The sequence below is a fragment of the Octopus bimaculoides genome, chromosome 4, assembly GCF_001194135.2.
Source record: "Octopus bimaculoides isolate UCB-OBI-ISO-001 chromosome 4, ASM119413v2, whole genome shotgun sequence".
Lineage (NCBI taxonomy): Eukaryota > Metazoa > Mollusca > Cephalopoda > Octopoda > Octopodidae > Octopus > Octopus bimaculoides.
Window position 1 is genome coordinate 118,586,960 of NC_068984.1, and position 23,346 is coordinate 118,610,305.

The 23,346-nt window shown below is 34.2% G+C and overlaps 1 protein-coding gene across 5 annotated transcripts in view; it reads right to left on the bottom strand.

Moving 5' to 3' along the window:
• Positions 1–987: 987 nt before the first annotated feature.
• LOC106868836 (multiple C2 and transmembrane domain-containing protein 1) overlaps positions 988–23,346 on the bottom strand; it is a 288,695-nt gene continuing 266,336 nt past the window's right edge. For all 5 annotated transcript variants that reach the window (XM_052967390.1, XM_052967388.1, XM_014914262.2 and 2 more), the window contains 13 exons: positions 23,051–23,181; positions 18,659–18,845; positions 17,730–17,784; positions 15,459–15,600; positions 15,220–15,322; positions 13,655–13,756; positions 13,015–13,089; positions 11,556–11,675; positions 8,274–8,399; positions 6,852–6,899; positions 5,876–5,982; positions 2,183–2,292; positions 988–1,109 (listed from right to left, as the gene is read on the bottom strand). In XM_052967390.1, the coding sequence (XP_052823350.1) occupies positions 1,003–1,109; positions 2,183–2,292; positions 5,876–5,982; positions 6,852–6,899; positions 8,274–8,399; positions 11,556–11,675; positions 13,015–13,089; positions 13,655–13,756; positions 15,220–15,322; positions 15,459–15,600; positions 17,730–17,784; positions 18,659–18,845; positions 23,051–23,181 (1,413 nt within the window). In that variant the 3' untranslated portion in view covers positions 988–1,002. The remainder of the gene's footprint in view (positions 1,110–2,182; positions 2,293–5,875; positions 5,983–6,851; positions 6,900–8,273; positions 8,400–11,555; positions 11,676–13,014; positions 13,090–13,654; positions 13,757–15,219; positions 15,323–15,458; positions 15,601–17,729; positions 17,785–18,658; positions 18,846–23,050; positions 23,182–23,346) is intronic.

A 23,346-nucleotide genomic window follows, 5' to 3' on the forward strand; every position in this document is an offset into this window, starting at 1 on the left:
TAGTACTTATTCTATTGGTCCTTTTTGCCGAATTGCTAAGTTACGGAGACATAAACACACCACCATCGGTTGTCAAGCGATGTTGGGGGGACAAACACAGACACAAACATATACACACACACACATATATATATATATACACACATATATATGACGAGCTTCTTTCAGTTTCCGTCTACCAAATCCACTCACAAGGCTTTGGCGTTGTAAATAACCCTCTGCTACACATGCACAACAGGCTTCCCCTAAATTCATTTCCATTAGTGGATGGTCACAACAAGAAAGTCTGATGATAGGTCTACTCCATCATTTCTGACCCAAGGCTAAATAACAACATTAAAGACATGCACAATAAAACTTCCCTCCAAACTCTTTTCTGTTTATGTAAGATCAACAGTTGAAATGTCTCTGATCATAGATCCACTCCATCAGGTCTGACATTAAAACCATAGCAGTTAGTTTGTTATATGGTAAGTATTAATAACATGATAATTTTTTTCAGACAATATCTATAATTTTCAAATATTTGTTGTTGGCACTCCGTCGCTTACGACGTCGAAGGTTCCAGTTGATCCGATCAACAGAACAGCCTGCTCATGAAATTAACGTGCAAGTGGCTGAGCACTCCACAGACACGTGTACCCTTAACATAGTTCTCGGGGATATTCAGCGTGATACAGTGTGACAAGGCTGACCCTTTGAATTACAGGCACAACAGAAATAGAAAGTAAGAGTGAGAGAAAGTTGTGGTGGAAGAGTACAGCAGAGTTCGCCACCATCTCCTGCCGGAGCCTCATGGAGCTTTAGGTGTTTTCGCTCAATAAACACTCACAACGCCTGGTTTGAGAATCGAAACCGTGATCCTATGACCGCAAGTCTGCTGCCCTAACCACTGGGCCATTGCACCTCCAATTTTTTTCAAATATACAGTGTGCTTAAAGTAGTTAATTACTCTGGGGAAGATAATCTCTTCCAGATTAAACAAAGTTGAGTTGAAATGATTTAACATACCAGTTCTAGATCACATGGTACTCTTGAAAGGAAGTCCAGTAATTCATTATTTGGTATAGCATTCGGAGACCTAAGCTTTTTGGTAAATTTGTTAATGCCTGAAAATAAATAATTTCAACAATTACTAAAAAAAAAAAAAATGTATTCACATTTATAATATATGTATGATTTTGTATGTGTGTGTGTGTATACATATACATACATACATACATACATACATACATACAGGGTGTGGTGAATAAACTGTTGTCTAAATTATGCAAAAATGAAAATAACACTGATATCTCATTTTAACAGATATATTTACCAAAACTACATAAAAATATCTTGAAATACTAAAGAGTAAATTTATTCAATAAAATCGCCATTGGTTTCAACCTCCAGACGATTTTGGAATCTCCTGCAACTCTTCTGGATGGTCTCCTTGTTTAAGTTGGTGAGTACTGCCATAATCCTTGCCTTCAGTTCATCTTTGGTATTACAAGGAGTTTTGTTAAGTCTCTTGCTCAACTGCACCCCACACATAATAATCAAGGGGGTTGCAGTCTGGGGAGCTAGGTGGCCAGATGTTAGGGGTGATGTGGTCGCAGAAATTGTCTGACAGCCATGATGGAGTTCTCCTACTTGCATGGCATGGTGCAGAGTCTTGTTGCCAGACAGCCACCATCTTGACCCAGGGCAGTACTACCTCCACCATGCACTTGATGTAGGCCTCTGTGTTGAGTCTGAGGCCATGTGGGAAGAGATGAATGGAGGCATAAAATCGCCATCACTAGTGATCACTCCAAACACCATGATGCTGATTGGATGTTTGATGTTTATCACTCTCAGTACATGTCCTCAGACTGCACTGTCCTCAGACTGCACTGTCCTCAGACGGACACCCAGACACTCTGAAATGTTCATATTGGAGCTTCTGGTGCAAATGCCAAGCAGTACAGCATGTTGTTTCTAAATTTCTGGCAGAGTGAATTGCATCATGGTACTGTTTTTCTCACAGATAGTGCCCAACTGACCCTACTAAACTGTGTAGTTGACAAAATCAAAAACAAACAATGTGCATGCACAAAATTAAAAATGACAATTTACCCATCACACCCTGTATATATGCACTCACACAGGAGAGTCCATGATTGTTAGTTTTTACCAGAAATATTTTAGTAATACTTACCCCACAACAATAGTAACATTCGCAGTGGGATTAAGTAGCAGATTATGGCACCTAACAGCAGAAATATCACAGCAAGAGTAGAGAGCCATGGAATGCTCCAGTTAAATGTACTGTAACAAAGAAAAGAGGATCATGAGTAGCATTATTATTGTCATCATTGTTGACATCATAAAGCTAGCATGGAACAGCTTCAAAAGAGTAATGTAATTTCACTATGACACGATGATCACAAGCTGATGCTTCCCTTGTTTTTTAGGAAATGGTATTTCAGAAACTTTTCTAGATTATTTTTAATGTAATAACACTCAACAGTGAATGTACTGTTTGACCATTTAAACATTTTGATACCAACACACTTAACACAGCCCTTAGTCCTATGATACAAACTGTCTGTTTCAAAATGACTTAGATTAAAATCTTCCCTCAAAACATCATGTTAATCTATGTTCCAAAACACCAGCTTTATAATGACAAAGTTCTTTTACCTAATTCTTCATTATTTTCAAAATTAACTGAAGAAAAGGCAATGAATTTCAGTAGGAATTTGGTAATAAAATGGTTAAACATCATACATTTAAAAGATGGGGGTATAGCAACAGTGAAAATACTATTTCTCACTAAGAAGTGGAATGAATGAATGAATGTAGTACTGTAGTCTTTGTATAATTCCACAGGAATTGATTAGAATTTTATTTCATCAACCCCAGAAAGATGAATTGTAAGTTGGCCTTGGCAAGATTTAAGCTCAAAATGTAAAAGGCTGTAATTAAATACTAGAGGCATTTTGTCCAATACTCTAAACAAATTCCATTAGTCTATTGCTCAATGGCTTAGGGATGAAAATCTATAGAATAATAATAATAATAATAATCCTTTCTACTATAGGCACAAGGTCTGAAATTGTAGCGGAGGGGGTTAGTTGATTATTTTGACCGCAGTGTGTAACTGGTACTTATTTCATTGATTCCAAAAGGATGAAAGGCAAAGTTGACCTCGGCAGAATTTGAATTCAGAACGTAAAAATGGACAAAATGCCGCTAAGCATTTCACCTGGCATGCTAACGATTCTGCCAGCTCACTGCCTTAATAATAATAATCCTTTCTACTACAGGCACAAGGCCTGAAATTTTTTTAGGGGTGGAGGCTAGTCAGTTACACTAACTGCTATTTGCAACTGGTACTTATTTTATTAATTCTGGAAGGATGAAAGACAACGTCGACTTGGCAGAATTTGAACTTAGACTGTAAAGACGGATGGAATGCTGATAATAATAATTTAGTTTCCATAAATCATATTTAAAGATCATTAGTCTAATTTTACAACCACCTCTTCCACTAAACCAAGTAAAAAGAGATAATATTATCAGCAATACAAAAAACTAAATTAGCTCTACCTTTGGGAAAAATACCAATTAGTTTTAAGTTCATACCTAATAAAGAAAATTGCCGCTTCAAACAGTTTGACATTTGCAGTTATTATTCCATGATTACTGCAATGCTATCGTTTTTACTAAGAATTTTGGCAAATTACTACATCATAATTATATTATCAATTAATGTCTGTTTTCCATCTTGGTATGAGTTGGATGGTTTGACAGGATTCAGCAAGTGGCAAGGCTATGTCAGCTTCCAATATCAGCTTAGGTTTCTATGGCTAGATGCCCTTCCTAATGCCAACGACAGTGAAGAATGTTCCATTTTGTGCCACTGACACAAGTGAGGTTTCTAAGTAGGTTGCACTACCAAAAAGAACAAGAAATGGAAAAAGAAAAAGGAACCCCCCCACCTAGGCTAAGTGGGAGAGAGGTAGCTTTATACCAAGTGTTGGGGGGTTAAAGAATGATAGGACAAGCACAGGAGTCTTGCTATAATGAATATACATGGCTATCCCTCATTATATAAGAGTGGAATTAGCTGGGAAGAACATACAATGGTAGTGAAGGGGTGCCAGAGAAGAGAAGATGGTAGTAATGGGGAAATTAGTTCAAGAAAATCAATTCTTTATTATGATAACAGCATCAGAATACTTAGAAAAGAAAAGAAAAAGAAATCAAAACAAAAAATTCCTAATGTGCCTTTTGATGTTAGTAATAAAGTAAAGGATTTGTTTGAAGATTAGTGATATAATAGGATTATATACACTAAGTTAACCTATACTCTTCAAGGTCTCTAAGGGATGGTGGCCTTTTAATTCTCAGAAATTTTAACAATAAAAATACTAAGAAAACACTGAAACATTCCAAAAAGAGCTCTATAACTTTTTCAAGAAATTTAACTTGAAAAAAACAGTTGATCCTAACTTTAAAGTAGATAACTATCTTGACGTGACACTCAACTTAAACAAAGTACTATTTTCACCAAATTAGAAAATTAGTGATTCAATACATTTCAATAATAGATTTTGCACCCATTCCAAAATATTTTTGATAGTCATTATGCATTTCCCACCTCTCTTTAAATGAGGCTATTTTCAGTGACACTTCTCAGTATTATAAAGATTTTCTGAAATGCTATGGCTTCATTGGTAAAATTAGGTATATAAGAAGAGATAATCCAACATCTATCACCAACAAAAAATAGATAAATAAAAATAAAAATAGGAGCAAGAATATAATTTTGGATGATTTCACTTTCAATCTATGTCCTGACCCCAGATGCAAAAATTTTCATCAAGTTGTATAAAAAATTATCCTCAGATATACATGTTAAAAATCTGTATAAACCTTTTTGTTACCAAATTTCTATTGAAATACACTGCTTTTGTTACAGTTAATTTCTAGGTGTTCTATTAACCTTTTGCTAGGTATTCACATTCATTAAATATAGCAAGAGTAATTTCCCCTTTTGGTGGTTCTATGAGCTGCATTCATAGACGAACGATACTCAAATCTGACAAGGTTGTGTATCAAATACAATTAGAATAACTTTCTCTACATAACTACAAGACACTTAGTTGATTGTTTACCACATATAATTAATACTGCAGTCTGGATATTCATAATTATTTCTGGGAAAAGTATTACAATTAAAATACCCAAAGAAACTTTTACTTCAGTATTTCATTTCTTTTCCAAATATCATTACAAATAGTTTATATTCTGATGGATGCTTATTCATAATATTCTACTCAAACATCTGAAGTGAAAATCAAGTAAACTTTAAGAAAGTGATTCTATTTCAAATGACAGTTAAATATTTTTTATCTTTAAAGAGACTTCATCTGCCATTACACCACACACACATATATATCAAATACCTCTTTTATTTTACTCCCACTTTTCCTCATACTACCACCTAAACTCTTTACTAGTTGATATATGCCCTATTGTAACAATTTTTATTTTCAAAATTATTTTTGAATAATTCAAAGATGAAACTATGATAAAACATGATTTTTGAATTTGTTTGGCTTCACTATTTACTTGATAATATACACATATATTTGGTTTTAAATGTGTGCTTGTATGTATGATTATATATACACACAGATAATATACACATATGTATATCATTTGGCTTTTAAGTTACATGAGTGACTCAAGGGTTGAGAATATCACTTATCAAATGTGACATCTCAACCGAACAAATACATATAAATTATTTTTTCTTAATTCATGAAACTCTATCATTGATTGTCTTTGAAATAAAATTTAACATTCAATGAAAATGCAAAGAAGAAAATATACCACCTACTTTTTTACCCTTTCTCCAAGGCAAGCAATCATATCCATTGTTTGCTGTACCTGAAGGCAAACCTCCTGTATAGCTTGTAGTTTTTCCTTTAAGGACTTTTTCTCTTCCTGTATAAAAGATAGATACAAACTAATAATTTTATTACAGTTCTATATTTAAGAGATGAGGAATTATGTACATTATTTACATTTGACGAATATTTGTCCTCATCTTGTTTGTTGTTAACACAGCATTTTGGTTGATATACCCTCCAGCCTTCATTAGGTGTCTTGGGGAAATTTTGAACCTGGGTTCTCATTCCTAAGGTATTTTTCGATGTTGTTGTAGTTGTTATTATTATCATTGTTATTCTTCAGGTCACTGCTTAAAATCGAACTCGGAATCTTGGGGTTAGTAGCCTGTGCTCTTAACCACTACGCCATATGCCCACGGGCATATGGCGTAGTGGTTCCATCAAATGTAAATAATGTAATAATTTTATGATTCAAATAGAAAAATGTGCCATTTGATGGTCATTCACTCAGTTACTTAATAATTTGCTTTAAAGTACATTTGACAAATAGTCTGATAGATAATTATCATCAAGGCTTGACTCTTTGGTTGCTCTATTTCTGAGCATTCTGAATGCTCTTTTTCATCTTCATGACATTCATTCTTTCTGATTAAGACTCACTGCAATATGTTCATTTGGATATATATGCAACAATTATTTCTCCTGTGTATAATTATTTGTGATATATATGTATAAAAATGAAGCCTAATATCATAAACACATTTTATCATGACCAATATACCTACTTAAAGCTACTTTGATTTACCAATGCCCAGATGAGACGGCGAAGAAAACTATTTTAATTTCTATTTCGCAGTTTTGTTTCATTTCAGTTGAATATACAGTTCTCTGCAAACTCACAATTCTAGTTCAGGGTCTTTACATTACAATCACGTAAAAACAAAAACATTTCAAGTGACGAACCTTTTCTTTATCTTCCTCCTCTTCTTCTTCATCGTCATCTACATAGTCCTGAAAAATACAAAAACAGGGAAATATATGAAAATATAATTAAAGAAATATTAATCCATCTTTCTTGGTTCCACTTCTTTTAAAGATAAAAAAATATTTTACCATTTACAGCTAGACTAGATTTGATCAACAGTTTTATGCATAATGGAAATAAAACATCTGGCAATGACTGGAAAATCAAATTGAACAAAATGTAGTATAGAAGAAAATATTTAAAACAAAAATTCATATCTGAAAAATAATGAAACTAATAGTCTAAAAAATTATAATCTTATAAATAAGAATCCATAATTCCATTCACATTTAGGATGCTTTATAGGAAAATTTAATTGATATTTTATTTTATCGACCATGGAATGATAAAAAGCAAAGTCAATTTAACACAGAACATAATCACCATAACTGAATATGACATGGTGTGCAAAAGAGACGACTGCACTGGTATGGTCATGTGTTGCAAATGAATGAGGACAGCTGTCTGAAAAAGTGTCACACCATAGCAGTTGAAGGATCCTGTGGAAGAGGTAGACTCAGGAAGACCTGGGATGAGGTGGTGAAGCACGACCTTTGAACAATGGGCTTCACCAAGGCAATGACTAATGACCAAGACCTTTGGAGATATGCTGTGCTTAAGAAGACCCGACAAGCCAAATGAGATCATAGCCTATGCCAGTGGGTGTAGCCAGCCCACTTATGAGTACCCCTCATTCATTGGACAATAAACTTTGCTTGCAAAGACCTATTGAGGCAAGTAAAATCAAAATCGCTGACATGCCCAATGACAGTACCGCCTGATTGGCACTTGTGCCAGTGGAACGTTAAAAGCAAATCCGAGTGTGATCATTGCCAGGGCTACGGATTGGCTTCTGTGCCAGTGGCACGTAAAAAGTACTATTCGAGCATCATTGTTGCCAGCATTGCCTTACCGGCACATGTGCCGGTGACACATGAAAAACACCATTCAAGTGTGGTCATTGCCAGTGCCGTTGGACTGGCTCCTGTGCAGGTAGCACGAAAAAAACACCACTTGAGCATGGTCATTGCCAGAACCGCTTGACTGATCCTCATGCCAGTGACACGTAAAAGCACCCACTACACTCTCGGAGTAGTTGGCATTAGGAAGAGCATTCAGCTGTAGAAACTTTGCCAGATCAGATTGGAGCCTGGTGCAGCCTTCTGGCTCACCAGTTCTCAGTCAAACCGTCCAACCCATGCCAGCATAGAAAGCAGACGTTAAACGATGATGATGATGATAATGAATTACTGCAAGGTATTTTGTTGAATGCTCTACCAATTCTGCCATTCCACTGCCTCAGACATATGTACAAGTAAATAAAACAAATTATTGGAAATATGCAGAAAATGGTTACTTACTTCTGAAGATGGTTCTTTAACAAAATTGTCCATAACCATAGCAATAATTAAATTTTTGATAAATATAATGAGTAGTGTAACGGGTAGCATATATAGTTCAAAGTTCCATACAACCATAACATAAACCTGTGAATATATTATAAAGAAAAAGAAAAGAAAGATTAAATATGGTTTTAGATTCCACATTCCTATCAGATACATAAAGTAATGTTAGTGAAAAAGAAGTATGAATAATTTGAAATTTTAACACTTGTGATACCATCCTGCCCATGACTGCCCTTGGTTTGCTGATATGAATGTCCTGTTATAAAATTATTCAAATCAACAACTTTCTCCTCTTTGTTTCTCTGTCTCTCTCTCGTCGTCGTCATCTTCATCATCATCATCATCTAGCATCCGTTTTCCATGCTGACATAGGTTAGACAGTTTGATTGGAACTGATAAACCAAAGAGCTGCACCTGGCTCTAGTCTGTTTTGGCTTGGTTTCTACAGCTGGATGCCCTTCCTAATGTCAACCCCTCTTTAGAGTGTACTGGATGTCTTTTACATGACACAAGTACAGGTGCCTTTCCTGCATCACTGGCATGGGTGCTTATATATATATGTATGTATATATAGAAGATAAACAAGACTGAAAAAACTACCGAAGGCTTGTGTTACATGGTTAAAGTATATATTTAAATTATGTCAGAAAAATGTTATAAAATATTTTGGTATATAAACATATCAGTCATCATCATTACTGTTTAACATCTACTTTCCATGATGGCATGAGTAGGATGGTTTGACAGGAACCTACATCAGTCTTCTGTGTCTGTTTTGGCATGGTTTTTACAGCTGGATGCTTTTTACATGGCACCAGCCCTGGCAGGATCACCAAGTACCTTGCAAGACAAAGATCCTTTGAGAGGAGAAGGGGCATTGGAAGAGGTGATCTTGCGTTAGATGATGAAAGGTTCGAGTGTGATGGAGAGACAGAGACAGGTGTCTTGCTGTAGAGTACATACATGGTTACCCAGCCAGAGAGAGAGAGTGAGTGATCAAGAAGGCGGACAGAAACAAGTGTGCTGCTGTAAAGGAGATACATGGCTATCCAACCTGAGGGATGAGTAGGAGAAAGAGAGAGAGAGAGAGTGGGAGACAACAAGAGAAAGCAGGAGAGAGATGGTGACAAAGTACCAGGGTATACTCACAGGAACAGGGATCAGAATATAAATGGGATGGTAAAAGTAAAGGAAGAGAGATATAGATGGTGGCATGTACCATGGCATACCCTCAAGGTATGGAGGTTATAATATAAGATCACCAGCCCTCTTCCACACGCACATACAAACTCTCTTATACACACGCACGCGCACTTTTGTTTTGGGATCACCACTACCTTATTATCTCCCCTTCTTCTTAGCTCTCCTGTGTGACCCTTCTGTCCGGCATTCGCCATGATAGATCGCTAGCCACTACACATTCTTTTTTTCTCTCCTTGTTCCTTTCTGTGGAAGAGCGTAGGCTCGAAACGTTAAAGACTTTTTCACTTCCCGAGCGTTATACTAATACATTTGTTTGTTGTCTACACCACCTGTCTTCGTCTTTTGTTTTTTTTTTTTATACTGTAATAATAAGATTATCTTTTATCTTTTACTTTATAATTGTTTCAGTCATTGGACCGTGCCCATGCTGGGGCACCATCCTGAAGGATTTTAGGTGAACAAATTGATTCCAGTACTTATTTTTTAAAGCCTGGTGCTTATTCTATTGATCTTTTTTGCTGAACCACTAAGTTATGGGGACTAAAAAAAACCAAAACCAGTTATCAAGCAATGATAGATGACAAATGCAAACACACACACACACACATATATATATATATATATATATATACAATGGATTTCCATACAGGTCTGATCTACTAAATTTACTTACAAGGCACTGGTCAGTCTGGGACTATAGTAAAAGACACTTGCCCAAGGTGCTGCAAAGTGAGACTGAACCCTAAACCACATGGTTGCAAAGTGAGCTTCTTAACCTCACAACCATGTCTATGCTTAATTATAATAAACTTTTTCTTTTTTATTCAAGCATTTCAAAGACTTGCAAATATATAAATAAAAATGATAATGAGAAGTTTGTTTAAATATATCACCAACAACTGATTGAGCTTGCTTGGATTTTGCATATTTTGTTAGTTAATAATGTCTATGAGCTTATGATTGTGAGGTTGTGAGTTTGAATCTCGGACCGGGCTGCATGTTGTGTTCTTGAGCAAGACACTTTATTTCATGTTGCTCCAGTTAACTCAGCTGTAGAAATGAGTTGCGACGTCACAGGTGCCAAGCTGTATCAGCCTTTGCCTTTCCCTTGGATAACATTAGTGGTGTGGAGAGGGGAGGTCGGTATGCATGGGCGACTGCTGGTCTTCCATAAACAACCTTGCCCAGACTTGTGCCTGGGAGGGTAACTTTCTAGGTGAAATCCAATGGTCAGTCATGACCAAAGGGGGTCTCAGCAATGTCTATAGTCACTGGTCCATAAGTATTAGCAATAATACTTTTTGGTAACTTGTTGATTCTGGCCATTGACCTCTTACAGAAGTTCCTCTGCTCAGCATTAAGTGAGTGCTGTCAATGATCAGTGGTCAACTTCTTCAGGACTGCACATTCACCATACTAATACCTATGACCTCAACTATAACTTTAAACCACTTGACTGGTGACTGTGATGGCTTTAAAAAGGCAACCGTGTTTGGTTCAGGATTGGTTATTTCCATATAAATGATCATCCCCCATTATCTAGAGGTTGTTCCTCTCTCTGCCACAGGAGAGGCCAGTTGGGTAGAAGTTCCCTCTCCCAACCGAAATATTTCAAGAACTATTAGATCTTAAGAATACAATAGTTTTGTATTGTTCTTTTATTGATCATTTCCAAAGATTTAGAATCATATATATCTAAGCTTTTACTATGAAGTACATCTGTAAAACTTTAGTTGTCACTGCTTTTGTCATGATTATTACAATTGTCTTATCTATTTAGTAAATTTGAATAATAAATTTAATTAATTAATATATTAAAGTAGTGATGCTTAAAACCTAAGGATATACTCCATAGGAAACTTTGTATGAAAATAAACACTGCTGGAAAGTCAATAATTTATCTTAATCAATAATTTCCATAGATTGTTTTAAGCAAAAAGTATTTAAAAATGAAATATTAATTGGATTAAAATAGAAAATGCTTGTTAAAATTTACCCATAAATGAAGGAGCTTATTAAAAAAATAATACTTACAATAAAGGCAGTGATACTCCGTGGTTTAGACTCGTAGTCAAAACAACTCTGAATAAACCTTCCAGTTTCAACAAAAGAAGATACAATCTGAGAGACTCGGTTGATATTTCTCTTCATTACCTACAAATAGGAAACAGAAACATAAAGCTAATTAATGACAACTGAACAGAACAAGTGCAAAAGTCAGAAAAGAGGTCAATATTGATCCCTGGAGAGTCTATGTGCTTATCCAAGGAGTTGATAAACACAGGAAATGAGTTTCAGCATTCAAGGAGTTGAATTATAAGCAAGCTGTTTTCCAACTTGATTTAAAAAGTTTAACTGAAAATACAACATGGAAGTCACATTGTTGGCATATATCTAGTAAATATGCAATGCTAACAGGCCAATTGGTGAGCCAATTAAGGATAAGCACACACTTTCCATGAAACCATTGTAAAAGAGACACTCAATACTATAGAGTGCACTTATTGCCTATTTACAGTAGAGTGGTTTCATGTGTTTGACAATTTTGAATTTACTCTAATTCACACAAATTTCTGGTCAAATGTCAATGCAGTAACTAGTATTCATGAAGCGTGTATTTCACATTAAATGTTCCTACTATATCAGTATAACATGATTAAATATTCATGGTTCTTTATCAATTTCATTAAATATTTTCGTTAAATTTCATTAAATATTTCTTATTAAAAAGCAGTAATGACACAAAAGAATGAAGGAAATAGTTTTTAAATCAAAAACTTTTTTATTAATTAATTATACACAACTATCATGCGATAACAGGACAAGGAAATAATAATACCAACACACACATAACAGATTTCTTTCAGTTTTTTTACTATGTACTCAACCATACACAAATCTTTTTTCGTTTAGCTGGCCTGGAGTTATAGTAAAAAACATTTGCCCTAAGCATTACACAACAGAACTGAACCCAAAACCATGTGGTTGAGAAACAAACTTCTTTACCACACAGCCATACCTGCACATAAACAAAGGTGATACCTGCAGCAAGCTTGCAACTCATATATTTTGAACCAACAGTCTAGTATTGTAATTATTCATTATGAGGTAAAAATGTGTGTTCATACAATATTTCATGAAAGGCAACCCTTTTAGATTTAAAATTAGAGGATTATTTAGTAGACAGTAAAATGATTAGTCTAGACTGCATGAACATTTATGCTGAAAATTATCCTCACAACTAAACTGATAGACAATTCTCTTCCATTGTTTTAAACTATGTAATTCACTCAACTATGCTATAAAGCATAAATAGATATAGTAATCAGCCTCAGTAGACAGAGTTGTAACAAACAAACTGTGATATGGTTTGAATAATGAACCAAAACTAGCAAGCCAGAAGTTCTATAATTTTTGGTGAAATTTTTTTCTTTAATCAAAACCTTATACATACACCGTACATGCAGATAATGAAAATAAGAATTCAACATACTGAAATTTTGAATTTTTGTTCAGCTTGCATATATTTATCTTCTTTGGGATTCACAGTACGAATTGCTGCTTTTATCTGTAAATAAAATTAGATTAGTAACCTTAAATTTAATCCAAAATTTTTCTGCACACAATATGTTATACACAACATGTAACTGTTATTGTCAACATTTTAACATCATCTAAAACAATATCTATAATACAATGTGTTGTCATTCTTATTAAATCATTTAATGTATACTTATTATTATGATATTGCACTTCTATTTTCACAAAGGGTTCATCAAATAATACTTTTCAATTTACTGTAGACACTAGCATTATAATGAATTGAACTGAGATGGAGCAAGTTATAAAGAAATTTTTTATGAAAGTATTTACTGATATGTAATAAAACAAAGTAAGTTGGAAAATGTATACAAAATTATATTTATTACTATCAACCTTATCTTTTTTTAAAAAATATTTACATTTACACTATGTTTCAGTTTGATTTCTAACCATCTTCAGGTGTCTTTTCCTGAATATATTCGTAATACTTAGACTGGATTTGAATTACAAACCTTTGTTTCTAGACTAAGAATATTGCTTTTATCTACTAGGTCATAGATAGATGGAAAATATTTCAATAAAAAGCTTACATGGTTAAATATAATATCCATTTCTATTAATATTTTCCCTTTCTTCTTCCGTATTAATTTTTTATCTTTTAAGGCATACCATTTTCTCTCTCCTGGTTTGATCTGTTAAAAGTAACAGCAAAATTATATATAAGACAAATAATAGATGAAATGTCATAATGTTTATTTATGATTAAAATAATTAAATACACAAAGTCTAACAATCATTATCATAAATCTGCAAGGAGACTGACACAGTTTTATTTTAAATATTTTTATATTCATTTTTCTTTTTTAGAACTCTTGCTTCCATTAACCTGAACCAACTGAACAAAATTAACGAAGAGACACACAAAAAAAGTTTCTACAATGTTCTTCCCAAAAATATTTCAAATTATGGCAACAATGGTGAGTATGTACAGTATGAAATACTTTTGCTTTGTACCATCTAACTAAAAGACAAAAAAAAAGAAAAGAGATAACGTTATTTTTCTTTCTGAATACTCAAAATGAAGAAATCAAGACTTGAATCAAAGTCATCAAACAATGGTGGGGAGACAAACACAGACACACACACACTTATGATGAGTTTCTTTCAGTTTCTGTCTACCAAATCCACTCATGGAGTGGATTCGATCGGTCTGAAGCTACAGTAGAGAACTTGCCCAAGGTACCACGCAGTGGGATTGAACTCAGAACTATGTGGTTGGGAAGCAAACTTTTTACCATACAGCCACGCCTGCACCTAAAACATTCAGAATTAAATTCCAAGTCAAGGTATGTCTTATATTATTTAATGACTATGTTACTTTTAAGAAACATTTGTTCATTATCTAAATGGGAAATGCTCCTGGAAACATGAAAGGAATATTATCATTTTATAATGAGTGTATAACAACAAAATGATAGCAGTGGTGTGCCACTCTAGAGGTCAGTAGCAGTTACGTAAAATACCATAGCTAGAAATACAAGTTTTACACCTTGTATATCAATTCTTTTGACCAAAACATAAATAACTATACAGCTGGTCTGAAAAGAAAGCTGAGATATGGTACTTGTATAATGTGATTTATTTATGATAAATTTCTGGTTTCATACTTTATTCTAGTATATTTCCACAACATTATATTTACATGCATAGAATCATACATTTTCTCCTACAAAACACTTTTTAACATTTAGACAGCTCAGTCAAATGTAATGCTTATTTATTCACAGTGTTTTGAATCAACCATGCATTATATTGTAGTTCAAGATTTTGATGATCTGATTGTAAGGTAGATGTGAGAGGCTGGATCTGATCAGTTTGAACATAAAACAGGTAGAATAGTTAGGTCATTTAAATGTGAAGGGCTAAAATATGTCAATAAATGTTTGATGAAACATAATAAAATTGTTCTTTCCCACAAGATATCCTTTTGTGTTAGAGGTACATCTTATACACTAGCAGATATGGCTAATGAAAAATAAAAAGTATATTCTAACCATGAATGATCTAAGCTAAATGATAAACTTAATCACACATTAATTAATTAAAAGGGAGAATGAGGAAGAACTAAGTTAATAATCAATAAAATTGGTCTTACTTTTAATAGAGGAATGCCTACTTTTCCAAGAAATTCAACTTTTTTATCTCTGTCTTCATCAAAAACTGTTACCTCTAATACAGAATGTAAATCTTTAATGTTACTGAAATAAAACAAAAAAAGTTATGAATTTAATATTTCTATAAAACAAGAATTCATTATCATTATATCATCAATATTTAAAAAGTATATTCAAGGTTGAGAATATTGAATATCAATAGGAATCAATTATCACTTACAATGTGAAGATCTTGTTCCATTGGGGATTGAGTGTTTTATACTCAGTTTGTGTTTGCAGTCGAGAATTTACTAATTCAACAACACAAAACGGATCACTTTTCCCACCAATATCAGCAGATAGTAAACCTTGAGCTTTAAATACTAGATAAGTGAAAAAAATATGTATATACATTATTATTCATAAATAAAGTACAGTTTAAGCCTTTCTTTGCTTGGTAGAAAGTGAAACATATGTAAGATGCAAATATTATGATTTAACATTTTTCTCCTTATTCATTTCTACGACGCTCATCACTCTTTTATTCTTTATTCACTTACTGGTTTCAGTCACCGACTATGACCATTCAGGGGCACCAACTTCTATGGTCTCTTTTAGCCAATTTTACAAACCTTAGTATTTAGTCTGGTACCTATTTTATCAATCTCTATCAAATGATTAACTCTCTTTCTTTACTGTATTTGATGACATAAAAGACACATGGGCATATTAGATGCCCAGCAGAGCATATTCAGGAAAAAAAGAAAACAGTTTTTAGTGCATTAAAGCATGTAATATTTAACCCTTTTGTTACCATATTTCTGTTGGGATACACTACTTTTCAGCTAATTTTGAAAATTAGGAAGAATTTAGTAAAATAACTTTGTCATTAAGGTTAGTGATTGGAACATAAATTTACAGGAAATTTTGAGGGAAGGTTTTAATTTAGATCACTTTAAAACAGGAAATCTGTATCATAGAACAAGGGTCAGTCTTAAGCTTCACATAAAGGACCCTGGGTGATTTCTTTTAAAAATGTGCATTTTATAAGTCATCAAATATGGCACATTTCTTTTAAGGATACCATAAAGCATCTAAACTGGTTCACACGGTTATGCACAAATACATACATGCACATCATCATTTATACATTCCTATCCCATACCTGCATGAGTCAGACGGATCCTTTCCAACACAGTATCTCGTACTTAGTTGCACTTTTTTGCCATATCCTTTGTGAGATCAGCCACAAAGAGCATCTGGAGATCAGCTTTCACTACTTTCTGCCCATATCTTCTTTGGTCTTCCTTTTCTACAATTTTCTTCCACTTGGATATCCTGACACTTTTTTTTTTACCTATCATCACATGTCCATACCAATACAGTCATCTCTCTTGCACACTGCATCTGAATCCTCTTATATTCAGTTTATCTTACAGCTCATCTGTACCATGTCATTCACTCACACTATCATTATTCATCCAGCAGAGCATTCTTATTTCATTTTTCTTCAATCTTCACACATCCTCTGCATTCTTTATTTTTTGCCCATGTCACAGCACTGCACTTTCTATGCTAGCAACATACAATCTACTCTTTGCTTGAGAGAAAAAAAATCCCCAAGTTACCAGCAGAGGAAATAGTTCCCTGAACATTTCCAACCCTGTTTTTATTCTGGCAACTATTTATTTAGAGCATCCTCTTCCATAGATAATTACACTGCCTCGGTAACAGAAGCTGTCAACTACTTCTATGGAGTTTTAAAAAACATTGAAAAGAAGTACATCTGTCACATACAAAGTTTTTATCCACTGTCAGCCTGCCTTTGATCTCAGTACACAAGTGCAAATGCACTAACACACACATACCAGGCTTCTGTGCAGTTCCTGTCAACCAAATTTCATGTATGAGGCATCAGTCAACCCAAAGCTATGGTAGGCATTTGTCCAAAGTGCCATGTAGTGGAATTGAAACTGAAACCACATGGTTGCAAAGAGAACTTCTTACCACACAGCATGCCTGCATATATATTTATGCACAATGGATCCCCTTATTATCTAACAGTGATAAGTGTGGGGGATTGGGTTCAATCCTACTGTGTGGTACTTTGGGCCAAGCAAAGCTTTGTGAGTGGATTTGGGAGAGTGAAATTGAAAGAAGCCTGTTGTGTAAGAGTGTGTGTGTGTGTGTGTGTGTGTGTGTACGTGTACACACGTACCTAAATTTCCTCATTTTGACAATATATGATAGTTGTAAATGAGTATCACTGTCATACTAGCAATGCCCTTTGCTTCAAATTTTCTACGAGGAAACATTATTTCACTTGAAAACAGGTGAGGGTTGGTGACAGCATGGGCATCCAGCTATAAAAAAAATTTGCCTGGTTCCACAAATTCCATCTGACACATGTAAGCATGGAAAAGTGAATGTCATAATAATAATAATAGTAATAACAGTAATAATGACAATGATGAGACAGGACAATTTAAAAAAACAATCTAAAACAACTTGCCTTTCACTTGGAGCCAGCCAACATCTTTTAAATTACTCAGAGATTTCAGCAAGCCCTAATAAATACAAATAAGTAAAAATAATTATAACTTTCCCATTTTGCACCAAACAATTCAAAATAAATATAAAATAAAGGAAGGCTGTAATTAAAATCTAAGAATTTAAACAATTTTCTTAAAGCTGCCATTTAATATTTTTGCCAATTTTCTTTAATCCCCAAAGCATTTTGTATTGATGCATCATCCCAGTTACTTCATTTAAATTGCTGAGATGAATGCTGGCAGCTTTATTTTCTCTCTGACAAAATGAAAAATAGGGCTAGTTACACCAATTCTTCAGCAAAAAAATAAACTAATACAATTAATAAATTTTTAATTTAATCCCTCTCTCTCTCTCTCTCCGATGTGTACATGTATATGTGAGTGAGTGTATGCTGTTTGTGAACACCCCCCCCCCCCCACACACACACATATCAATCATAAGGATGAATGCATAGGTCTACCTGCTAAAAATGAGAGCTAAAATCCTTGTTTGAACCACCAAATATCTGATGCTTCAAATGAGGGTTTTAGCTCTCATTTCTAGCAGGTAGATGTATGTGTATGGTGAATCAAACTATATAGCAAATTTTTGGTTCCTGAAGTAGCTGCTAGATGATGTGCTTTATTGTTTCTTGATATTTACAATTAAGCAGCTCACAGAAATGCCCTGGAAAATACTTGAAAATGTTTGGTGGGTAGTAATACAAAGAAGCACTACAACACAAGGAAATGAAATGCTCTAAGGTATAACTCACCATACAACAATCAGCGTCAACTATATAACTGGGAATGATTGTCCCTATTGCCACCCAGTAATGTTGGGGATCAAAAAGGCAATGGCTCACTTCAAATGTTGGGGATAAAAAAAAGAAAAATCATCACAACTCACATAATTTTGTACAATTTCTTCCCTTTCTTTTGGGTTAGGAGTGTAATTTGCTAAGTCAGATATAGTTTCGCTGCCTGATGTTCCACTGATTGTTAAAAGAATTTTAACCATGCCTGCTCCATCCTCAAGCTGTTGTTCAATTACATGTGTTTCTTCATTTTTGATGTTAGACAGATCTATGGTAGCCCTAAAGAAAATTGAAAACAGTAGTAATAAAAAAAGAAAACAACATAGCCAACACAAAAAAGTGCCCCATTTAAACTAAGACTTATCTAAAAATATAATCTATTAGATTTTGAGACACCAGCAAACTGCTATTTACTTGAAGGAATTTCATATATTCCATAAAAATTTCCTTCAAATAAATTCTGACTGCTTTGTACACATTTACCCATACTAGTTATGGACAAGAAGGTTTTTGTAAAATGAAAGATTTGTATGCTGTTGCAGAAAGCACTTTTAAAACTGGACATGCATGTTACTATTAACCATGTTTTAAAACAAGAATAGTTTCAATAATGTAATCAAGACAGAAAGTACTGGGTTTGAGTTTGAGCATTGACGTTTTATTAAAAATAATGAGTCCAATGAAATTTTGTTCGGATAGCTATTTTTAATCACAGCTAAACGGACAAAGAGAAATTGAGAATGCAAGAGAGAAAGTGAAACTGAAAAGTTTGGTGAAAGTAGGAGCTATTACTAGAGTGTTGGGACCAGTGATTAGTAAAATTTGAAGTGGTAGGTTTTATGTTGCATAATCACTAATGCAGACAATATAATTTCCACCAGGTTTCTATAAACAATAAGTTATATTTATGTTTTTTTTTACATCTGGAGTTTACATGCTGTCAGATGCAAAATCAAGTTAAGTTAGAGTTAATATATTTAATATAGAAGACATTAAATATCTAATTAGACACAGTTATTCAATGAAGAAAGACAACATTTAGCTCAGTGATTAATATTATTTTAACCTGATTTCAGCAAGTAAAGAAGACAATGAGGACATGTTTTGTTCTCATTGGAGTTCCTCAGTAAATTGCTGCCCTAGCGATAAGAGAAGAGGTACAAGATGAAGTCTATGCTTTGCTGAGAAGGTCTCATAAAACTGAAACATATCTAGAGTTGTTTTCCATACCTGTGGAAATAACTAGAATAACACTGTGTAACAGTTTTTGTCCTTGGGTAGCAACTGTTATTTCCTATTTGCTTACCCATAGAAAGTATGAAAAATGGTTGATATTTCCTTCAAATATTTAGTTACATTTATTCAAACCCCCAAAGAATCCTTCTCAATGCATGGTTATGATGCTTCCCCACTATTCCTGCAAATCATCAGAGATGCGCATATTGTCAGCCCCTAAGGAATATGCTCAAGTGGTTAAAGACAAGCAACAGACAAGCAAATCTGTGGTATTGAACAGAATGTTTGTCATAATATTTCTGCTTCAGCAATTCAGTACTGAATCTGTCTGAAATATAATGGACAATAGATCAGTTTCAAAACATTGATGTGCAGGTCACAAAGGCAAAGTTTGCAGGGAATAGTTGTCATTTCCTTTGATTTCTAGATAAGAGCAAAGAGGAAATAACACTGACTGACCAAAGACAAAAAAAATTAAAATTTTGTTACACAGTGTAATATGAATCATTGAGCTAATTGACTTTTCTTTATAATTATTTCTAATTAGGTATTTAATGCTCACTACATTAGATGTGCTAACACTAGCTTAATTATGATAAATTAAATGTGTATTATTAACTTGTATGAAAGGTCAATCACAGAGTGGTTGGGCACTAATGACATCAATCAGTTGATGTATATATACAGAGTTTAGCAACCAGCTTTGAAATCACTATTTTGCATAAAGCTGCAACAAAGCATCTGTAGCAGTTTGAGATAAAAATGCATAGAATGGCTGTCATATGATACAATCTCTCATAAAATGGTCAGGTATGCAGGTCTCTTCAACAGGAACAGATATCTCCTTCGTCGATGACCTTGGGAAAGACAAAACTTTGTTTTCCCTCTGCTTCTTGAATAAAATCAACACATAAATTTGGGAAATGTTCCAAGGTTTTATTTTATTTTTTAATGAGCAAAATAGCTAAATAGAAAAGGTATCATATTTCTAATGTGTGGGAAGCAAAATATGTTGAACACCAGAGATTTATTGTAGACTTTATCGAGGTCTAAGTGATATAGAAGAGATAGAATGGTAAGATTAATGAATTCTAAGTCAGAGAGGAAGATGAAGTGAGTGAAAGTGATTGAAACACTGTGAATGTGCCTGGCAACAACAATTCTAATTGAACAGTCAGCTCAGATTACAGGCAAAGCTACTCGCTATCTGATTGTATTTTAAACAATCTTTAGATATCTGGTCTATGCAAGGGAAACTATCTCAATGTACTTTGTCAAATGACACTGAGAGAGAGAAGATGGGGGGGGGGGGATAGGATTTATATATCATATAAACAGGTTACTGGTCAGGGACGATCAGAATGGAAGAAAGCATTAAACAAATAATCCTGGAACAAAGAAATTAGAAACTGGTTTTTAAGTAAGAAGAAATAGACAAAAGAATGAGATAATGGATAAAGGTAAATTATGAGATGTAGTAGATTATATTTGTTGTGAAAATATTAGGGAAAATAATAATAAAAACAATGATAATGATAAGAAAATAATGAAAAAAATGAGATACAAGAAGGCTTTGAATGTTACTTCATTCATTATAAAAACATAATCAACATCATCATTTCTAACACTTATATCAAAGGTGGCGAGCTGGCAGAATTGTTAGCATGCCAAGCAGAATGCTTAGCAGCTGTCTTTATGTTCTGAGTTCAAATTCTGCCAGGGTTGACTTTGCCTTTCATCCTTTCGGGGTTGATATAATTGATTTACCCCTTCCCTGAAATTGCTGGTCTTGTGCAAAACATTTGAAACCAACATCTATATCAAACATGGGGAACATTTTTTTGAGAAGCAGGCAACATGAGACATGGTTCATCGTCAGGTGGGTTGGGTTGCATCACTAAAAAAATTGAAAGTATTTTTTGTTAGGTGTGCTATTCAGAAAATCCCACAGGCAGCAGAGTACCCTGACTGACCAATATACTTAGATTTGGTAGAGAGTGAGTCCTTAGTTTATTGACCTTGAAAGGAAGAAAGGCACTGGTGATTCAAAGGTTTTAACTCAAAATATAACCAAATATAAAATGTCTTGACTGAGCTTCTACTGATTTTCCTACGCAACTTCTGCACAGTTTGCAGCAACCAAATTTTATTATCCGGGTTTTGGACAACCCAGAGATATACGAGTCTACTCAGAGAGATTAACTTTAGTATCACATGACTGAAAAACAAAATTTCTTAACCACATGGCCATGCTTTTGCCAGTTTATATCTTCTCATGTCTCATTTAGTCTTTAGTCTACCCTACTATTCTGAGCATCCTAATTATTATAGCACTTGTATTTTTTCATTAATCAACATGCATTATGATTAAGTTGTATGAGGTGGTATCAAAAAGTTCCTGCACAAGTTCTCTAGCACACCAACAGATGGCAGCACACAGTTCTGTGTGCAGAGAGAGCTGGCAGTGATCTTCATGAGACAGTGTACCAAGTGACATCAGTGTGTTTACTTCACAAGTTGTGAAATTTGTGATCAAGTGTATGCTATAGTCTGCAATTTTTTGTCATGGACAGGAATAAAGAGCCAATGTGAAATTTTGCATTAAACTTGGTAAGTCTGCTATAGAGACATTAAGCATGTTTCGGCAAGCTTACAGTGACAAAGCAATAAGTTGTACACAATGTTTCAAGTACCATGGGTGCTTCAAAAGTGGAAGAACATCGCTGGAAAACTTACTATGAGCGTCATCCCCAGAAATGTGGTATTGTGAATTGAGAATTTGTACCCCAGGACCAGACTGTCAATCAAGAGTTCTATTGTGATGTTTTGAAGCATTTAAGGAAGGACATTTGGCAAAAGCAACTGGATCCATGAAGCATGAAAAATTGGATTCTTCACGACAACAATACACCAAAAACAACACCTGCCCTATTCGCCAAATTTAGTATCTGAAGACTTCCATCTCTTTTCCAAGGTGAAAATGCAGCTCAAAGGTTGCCATTTTAACACTGTTGTCGAGACCCAGAGTGTACTGCTTACAGAAAACAACTTCCAGGCCTGATTCCAAAAGATGGTAGGGACGCTGGGACTGGTGTAGTGCTGTGCAAGGTGACTATTTCAAAGGAGATGATGTTAAAATTTAAGGTAAATAAGTTATTTTTTATTAAACATAACTAGTTCAGAAACATTTTGATACCAGCTCGTAAAAGATCAAAATCTTAATAACGACAAAAAAAAGATCCTTATACCTTCCCATGAAATCATCTTTTCCAGCAACATCATGGTCATACACTGTTAATTCAAGACACTTTGTTTGATCATCATACATTCTCAAGTCAAATTGTTCTAACCAGCGAGGATTTAATGTGTTTGGTTTAAACTGAAAGAAAATTAGATAAGTGAAACACATACTTCAAGGTATTTAGACTATATATATATATATATATATACATATATATATGATAACTTTATTGGGGTATATAAGCCTGGTGTTTATGATACTAAGCACATCTATAAGACAAAACTGTAAACAGATTGCATTGGA